The sequence below is a fragment of the Palaemon carinicauda genome, chromosome 3 (genome assembly GCF_036898095.1).
Source record: "Palaemon carinicauda isolate YSFRI2023 chromosome 3, ASM3689809v2, whole genome shotgun sequence".
Classification (NCBI taxonomy): domain Eukaryota; kingdom Metazoa; phylum Arthropoda; class Malacostraca; order Decapoda; family Palaemonidae; genus Palaemon; species Palaemon carinicauda.
Genome location: NC_090727.1, coordinates 32,742,930 through 32,750,347, shown reverse-complemented (window position 1 = coordinate 32,750,347; position 7,418 = coordinate 32,742,930). Strand labels below are relative to the sequence as shown.

The window sequence follows — 7,418 nt, the reverse complement described above, 5'->3', positions numbered from 1 at the left end:
GATAGAGAGGAAAGGATTTATACATAGACAATAAAATGGAAATCATTAAGATATATCGAGTGAAAGACTTTTTAAAATCATTCGCTCGATATAAGTGGCACTTACTTGATCTCTGGGTTTGCGTTTATAGGATAAGGGCACTGTGTGGATAGGTTGGGTTAAGGATAGGAAGGTTTTTGATGTGTAATAGTTAAGCAAGGATCTAGAAAATGCGATCCCATAATTGCTTGACTTTGCGCTTTCCCTGTAGACTGTAGAAGAGTAATTGTTCTTTTGGTAGGAAAGGGATCTGTATTGGATGGGATTAATATCCCTGAAGGATAGGGGATAGGTTCTGAAAATAGGAATAAGAGATAGGAATGTTACACTTCCTATGATATCAGGGTTTGTTTTTAGTTTTTAGAAGGGCTAAGGTGGCACCCGATTTTGGATAATTAGGTAAGGTTGGGAAGGATATTTGTGTGCAGTGAGCAGAGGGATCAAGAAGATGAGATCCTACATGTAAAGCGTTTGCTTACTTGACATGATTCTGTGACTTTGCACGTTTGTAGACTGTTGGTGTGTACCTGTTTTTTAGGAGGGGAACGGCCTGTAGGATTACTATCCCTATTGGATAGGGGTTAGGATTTGTAAAACAGTAATTTGTATTGATTCTGACAGTGAGTGATGAGTTCCCAGACTATGAATGATTTTGGATTTGTGGATGGGATATTTGGAGGGATTTTGGTTTTGTTTTTTTAATTTTTTAACATTAATATTCATTGATTAAAAACTGTTTTGTGCACTGGAGAGGAAAACGGATAGGCTTAGGATGAGTTGGGTAGGCTTAATGAGCATAAGTGTATGAGCGAGTAAGTGAAAATTTAGTTGTAAACCCCTTAGATTTAAATAGGCCTAGGTTTGTGTTTGTGGTTAACTGATTTTATTAGGCCTATGTTGGGACTTGGTTAATTATTAATGGTAAAACAAGTATTTATTTTAAAGGAACAGGGTTTTAGCTAAATTTCAAGTGTTAGTACATTAATATATTTTATCTGGGAGGAGGATAAGAGCAAAGGAATCCCGAGAGTGTATGTGTATTTTCTAATATGTGTTTAGTGACTTGTTCAGCTGTGTAAGGAGGGGGTAATGTGATGGATTGACGGAGGGGTGAGGTTTCTCTGCAAAAAAGAAGGTAATGAGACAAAGGTTCAGCTCCTGTGGGTAGATTACAATAATTACAGGGACGATCTTGGATGTCGATGATTTCCCAGCAGCAGCGGTAACCAAGCCTTAATCTGTGGATGATGACAGAGATTCCTCTTTTTGCAGATTTAGTTAGATCATGGGGGGATAAATTAGTGACTTCAGTATACCACGCAGCAGAAAGAGAACCTTCTAGTAGTGTTTGTTGAATGATACATTTTTTCTGAAAGTGACAATAATCTGATATTTTCTTTTTAATTTGTTTGAGAGTAGGCTGGAACGTTGTGCTTATTGTGGTACACCTTAGAGCACTGTTAGCAAGTCTGTCTGCCTCATCGTTTCCACGAATACCAATGTGACTGGGGATCCAATTAAGGGTAATTTCTCTGTTCCTCTGGGCATGGGTAGCAGCAACAGCTTTAATACTGGAGTTAAGGATTACGTTATCTTTATTTTTACGGTTTAAGATTGTTTGAATTGCACCTCTAGAGTCGGTGTGTACTGTGGTATTACCAAATTTAGAAAGAGAGTCTTCCAGGGCTTTTGCAATAGCAAAGAGCTCAGCCTGAAGTATAGAGGCAGTATCAGAGAGTCTCCAGCTACCAGTAAAAGTGCTGGAATACACGGCTGAACCAGCTGCAGGTATATTCCTGTCAACGGAGCCATCAGTAAAATAAACATTTGTAGAGCTAGTACTATTAATTGATTCTAAAGCGGCATCTCTCATAATTTGAGGGGAGCATGAGGCTTTAAAGGCTGGAAGGACAGTGAAGCTGGCCTTAATTGGATCGGGAATCCAGGGAGCTGGAGGGGTGTAATGATAATTAAATCTATCATGTTTAATGTCCGAAATTGTCTCCTGAATATTTAAATTTCTAGTTATTTTAATAAGACTTCCAATATAATGATTAGGGGGTTCACGGTCTTCATGCAAATTTAAAAGCGTTTTAATTTTGGTTTTAAGAGGGGAATGCCTGTTGGTTTTAAGAGTTTTTGTTATTATACAAACAATACGGATATTGATTCTATTAGCAAGAGATAATAAATTGGTTTCTTGCCTAAGAAGATGAACTCTAGTCCACATGAGGGCACCTGTAATCAAACGCATGGCATTATTTTGAATCACTTCAAGTGATGAAAGAAGGATAGCAGGAATTGAAGTGAGAACTGGGGCGGCATATTCAACCAATGATAGTACAGCTTGCACATAGAATCTTTTCAATAAATGGTAAGAGGCTCCTTTAGCTAAAGATGTGATTCTTTTCATTGCAGAATATCGAGTATTTACTTTTTGTCTAATTAATCTAACTTGGTTATGGGGTTGCAAATGACAGTTAATATTGACACCTAAGTAAATGAAATTTGGGACCCACTCTATGGGGTTGTTAACCAAATAAAGAGGGAAGGGAGGGAAACTGTATTTAATGGCCATTGCCTTAGTTTTATGGGAGTTGATTTTTAAACCTAATTCTTTACATTCATGAGAAATGGCATTAAGAGCTCTTTGCATTTTTCGAAGTTTATCAGGGACACGAGATGGACATACTATGCAGATATCATCTGCATAGATGAACATCTCAATTCCCCATGGAAGTTCAATTACCAAGAGATTCTCAATGAGAACATTAAATAGGAAAGGGCTGAGGATTCCCCCCTGTGGAGTACCATTTTCCAGAGGGAGGAAAGGAGATGTAGCGCCTTGAAAAGTGACCCTTGCTTCCCTGTCTTGAGTGTACTTGTGAACCCAGGACAACAGATGACCTCTAACTCTTTTGCGAACAAGAGAGAAGAGGATAGCAGGTGCACTTGCAAGCTCAAAAGCCTTCTCAAGATCAAGGAAGACTATCAGGGCTTTGGAATCGTTGATGGTGGCCATAAGGTCTGTAATGCATTCCTGAGTGCCAATACCCTCAGTGAAAGCATACAGCCTATGGTGTAGGTTTCCAACCTTCCATTTCAGTCGGTTCAGGACCATTCGTTCTGCAACTTTTTCAGTGCATGTGATAAGGGCTATGGGCCTGTAGGCATTTTCCTCTTTGGGTTTAGGGATAGGATGAGTGTCTTGTTGCCTCCAGAGGTGGGCCGCACTCTCTCAGTATGAGTTTTATTTATAAGAAGGAGATATTTTTCCTTGGCTGAATTACCCATGTGTCTAAGCATGCTATAAGTAATGAGGTCAGCGCCAGGTGCGCTATCATTGGTCTTAGAAAGTGCCTCATTAAGCTCATGCATGGTATACAGATTGTCAGTGTCATCAGCCATGTTGCAAGCAGCGGTAACCATATTCATCCTGATAGGGTAAAGGACCCTTTGCCGTTGTTGTGACTCAAGAGAGAGGTTATCTGTCTTGGTACGGTTTGCAAACCCTTGTGCCAATTTGAGAGCTTCAGCAGGAGGATCTGGGTGAGAGACCCTTGATTTGGGTCTCTTACCGGACACTTTGTTGAACCAGTTCCAGATTTTCTTTAACGAGGTAAAAGCATTAACCTTGGTGCACCAGTCAAACCATTTTTCTTGTTTTACTTCCTCTGCAACCTGAGCTGAGTGTAAAACGACTCTAATCAGGTTCAGATGAAGAGCATCGGTGTTGTTTCTTCTGAACAGTTTCCTGACGCGATTAAGTCGCTTATTCGTGGCCTTGATCCTGGGGTTGTAGTACCAGGCATCTTTATGATCATTAGTATAGGTCTTTCTCTTAGGCATAGAGATAGCGGCTGCCATATTTAGTTGATCATTAAGGGTTTGTAGGATGATATCAGAAGTCTTAGGAGGATCAACAGAATAGTTGTCAGCCCATGTTGTCATGTGCTGCTCAAAAATATCCCATTTTGCAAAGTCAGGGTTCCATCTCCTTGGGGGAGGAGGAGGGTCAGGCAACTTCTCTAACCATAAAAAGAAAATAATGCCATAATGATCGCTCGTTAAAAGAGGATGCAGGTCCCAAGAGGAGTTATTGCATAGGTTGCTAGAGACGAATGTAAGATCCAATCGTCCCCCAGCAATATGTGTGGGTATATCAACATTGTTGAGAAGTTTCACCCCAGGAAAATTCTCAAGCAATGAATGAAGGTGGTTCCCAGTAGTATTAGTGGGGGATGTTGACTGAAGGAAGGGATGATGGGCGTTGAAATCTCCTGCAAATAAGGTATCCCGAATCTCAGCAGCCGCAAAAAACAGATTGGCCTCTATTACTTTTGTAGGACTTTTGTAAATGTTATGTATGGCAAGTGTAGTGTTTGATAGGGTAATCTAAATGCTAAGTGATTCTGCATCGTGGCAATTTATATCATTAATTCTTTTGGAGGGGATTGTATTTTTGATTAGTGTAAGTAAGCCACGAGTAGTGTTTGTAAAGTCTTTTCTGTAAACAGTGTAATTAACAAATGAAAATTTAGTGTTTTCTTTAAGGAGTGTTTCCTGCAAAAGAATAACATCTGGTTTTTGTACAGCTACTTGAGACTGTAGAAGTGCAAAATTTGTCTTCAGACAATGAATGTTCCATTATAACATATTGAGTCTATGGTTATTCTCTGGTAGAGGGGAGGAAGGTGGGCTCATATCACTGTCAGAGTCCGCGAAAATTACTGCTGTAATAAGGCTTGCGATAGTGCATCGCAAATATACCTTATGGCGGACACAAAGACGTCATCAAGGACTAGACCAGGAAAAATTTTTTGTATGCAAGTGACTATGGCTGGTTCCAAAACATTAGGGGGGAGGAGGAAGCTAAGGATAGGATGGGAAAATATAGGTGAGGAAGATGATTGGGGAGGAGTTTTCTTAGGAAGGGTGGGATAATGGAGGCTGGAGGAAGTGCTAGGGGCTGGAGGGATAGAGTCTTGAGGAGTTGAGTGTTGGGGGGTATAGGTTAATTCTGAGGGGGTTAAAGGATGTTGTTTGGGGGCAGGGTTAGGAAGAGATTGGGGGGGGGGGGGGGGTGTTGTACCTGGGGGATCTTGGAGATCGGGGAGGTCTTTGGGGTTTTGGTTGGGGGGCTGGAATTTCATAAAGGGAAGTGGGTTGTTGAGGGGAAGGAATGGTAGGTCTAGGTTTGGGAGGAGAGGTTTTAGGTCTGGTGGAGCTTGTTAAGGCAGCACCATAGGAAGGATATTGGTTTTGGGGCTTGGGTCTAGGATAGTAGGTTTGGGTGGGAGGTTGTTGGGGGGGGGGGGGAGGTTGTTGGGGGAGAGGTTGTTGAGAAGGACCAGCCATTTGTTGATTCTGAAAAGTTTGGTTTTTTCGATGATAAATTCTTCTAAGTCTCTCAGGGCATCGATCATTCCATGTATGGTGAGATCGATGACAAGAGAAACATCTGGGCTCTGTTGGCTCTCCTGCCTTATACTTGTCTAGACAAATAGAGGTGTCGTGCCGTCTGGAACAGACACCACAAACAGGGTGGGTGGCCTTGCAATTGTCTTTATGATGTCCATACTTTTGACATTTATGACATCTCAGGGGGGGGGGGGGGTATTCCTCCACAGGGAATTTACCCCAGATTCCAAGGTCCAATTTATTTGGAGGAGGGTCCTTCGAAAGTACATTTTTGACTTTGTTAGAGATGCCTCCATCCTTAGGGGAGCATCTCTGTGCTTTAACTATAGCCTTATGGGCTAACAGTCGGTCTACGTTATATTTGTGGGAATACCCACATACAATATAGATTCTCCTAAGTTTGGAGGGATCGAGTTTGATAAGGGAAGGCATTTTATTCAGGATATCAAAGGCTGACTGATCACGTGGAGAAAGGATCATATCCCCTTCTAAATTAGGTTTAACTGAAATGTTAATTCCTTTAAATTGGTTTTCAATATTTATCACACTGTCATAGGCACTGACTGTGTTAGTATCAACTACTTTGAATTTGGAAAAGTTAGTTTCAGTAGGAGGGACAGGAATTGTTGCTTGCTTACCTTTCCTTTTGTTTCCAACCAGTATAAATGGGTTATCTGTCTCTGAGTTGTCATTGTCATAGTCTATAGATCTAGGTCTAGGAGATCCAATGGGTGATTGAAGGTTTGAGTCAATCGTTGGCGAGGTTTCGTCATCAGAGGTGTTGAGATTTAACTTGAGTGCGATACTTTCGCTGCTAGAGGAAGTGTGATGGTGTTTCTTAGCAGCTTGAAGATCAGGAGGAGGGGAAGAGGGAGCATTTCTCTTCCTTTGAGAGTTGTCAATTTCCATTTCCTTTGTTATTGCGTTTGGTTCGTCAACAGGGGTGGAGAAGGTATTGAGAAGTTCCTCCACCAAGGGGTCAATTAGGGGGCTATCATCGTCTGCTATTTGCAGCGTTGGAGGGGAAGAGGCATCCTCATCCTCTTCCATAGCGATCTCTGGAAGATGGTATGAAAACCCGTAGAGTTGTTTTCATAAATCGCGATAATGAAGTTGCTCTTTATTTCGGTTTCTGCCGATGCAACCAAGGAGCTCCGCGCTCTCACGTCTAGTTGCAACTGAGGTTGCAAAGAGACTGATCAGTGACTTGATTCACAGATGCCTATTCCATTCCTGTGATCGTAAAACCTTTACAATGATAACTACTTATGTAGAGTCGAAGTTGGAATTACAGGCAACAATCGAACACCAAATGCGTCGATTGGGCGATTAGGATAAAGTGAATGGATTTGATACGTGAAACTAGGCCTACGCCATTGTTTTCTATATAGGTTTTCTCTATTGTTTGAAAAATTTAGGCATAATTACCCGAGAAGATGATTGTTTTTGTTGCGCTTAGTGAAGTGAAGTGACAGGGTTGGATAGGAGAGGGACAGGGTGGCTGGGTTTGGATCGTTCAAGTTAACTAGATTAAGCCTTTGGTCCCCTTGGTTTCGAACTAACTACAGGATGGCCCAGGAGAGGAAATAGAGGCCAGTTTTGTAAACAAAAGAAAAAAATCTATTCTAACATCATTGTTTCAACGATAAATGGCAAATGGAAATTTTATTGACAATTTGGCTAGTTTTTGAAAATCAACAAAAGATGTATATTGTGTTGCATGTTTACGTTTCTCAAAAGGAAAAAATCAGTTTATAAGTAGATTCAATGACTGGAAAGATGAAAAATTTAAAATTTCTTGTCATGAAAGGGGTGAAACACCCAAAACAAATATTATTTTCTTGGATAAATCGAGAAAAATATCAAGTTAGATTATCCTTCAGTCTGGCTGATGAACAACAAGTATTATTATTATTATTATTATTATTATTATTATTATTATTATTATTACTTGCTAA

General features: G+C 40.6%; 1 protein-coding gene across 1 annotated transcript; it reads right to left on the bottom strand.

The window, feature by feature from the left end:
* Positions 1-1,030: 1,030 nt before the first annotated feature.
* On the bottom strand, positions 1,031-3,160 carry LOC137631247 (uncharacterized). The gene has a single exon (XM_068363033.1). The coding sequence runs from the start codon at positions 3,158-3,160 to the stop codon at positions 1,031-1,033; it is 2,130 nt and encodes a 709-aa protein (XP_068219134.1).
* Positions 3,161-7,418: the final 4,258 nt, after the last annotated feature.

Bases quoted from the DNA above. Each gene is read 5' to 3' on its own strand.
- LOC137631247 (XM_068363033.1), bottom strand. From the start codon at position 3,160: ATGGTCCTGAACCGACTGAAATGGAAGGTTGGAAACCTACACCATAGG.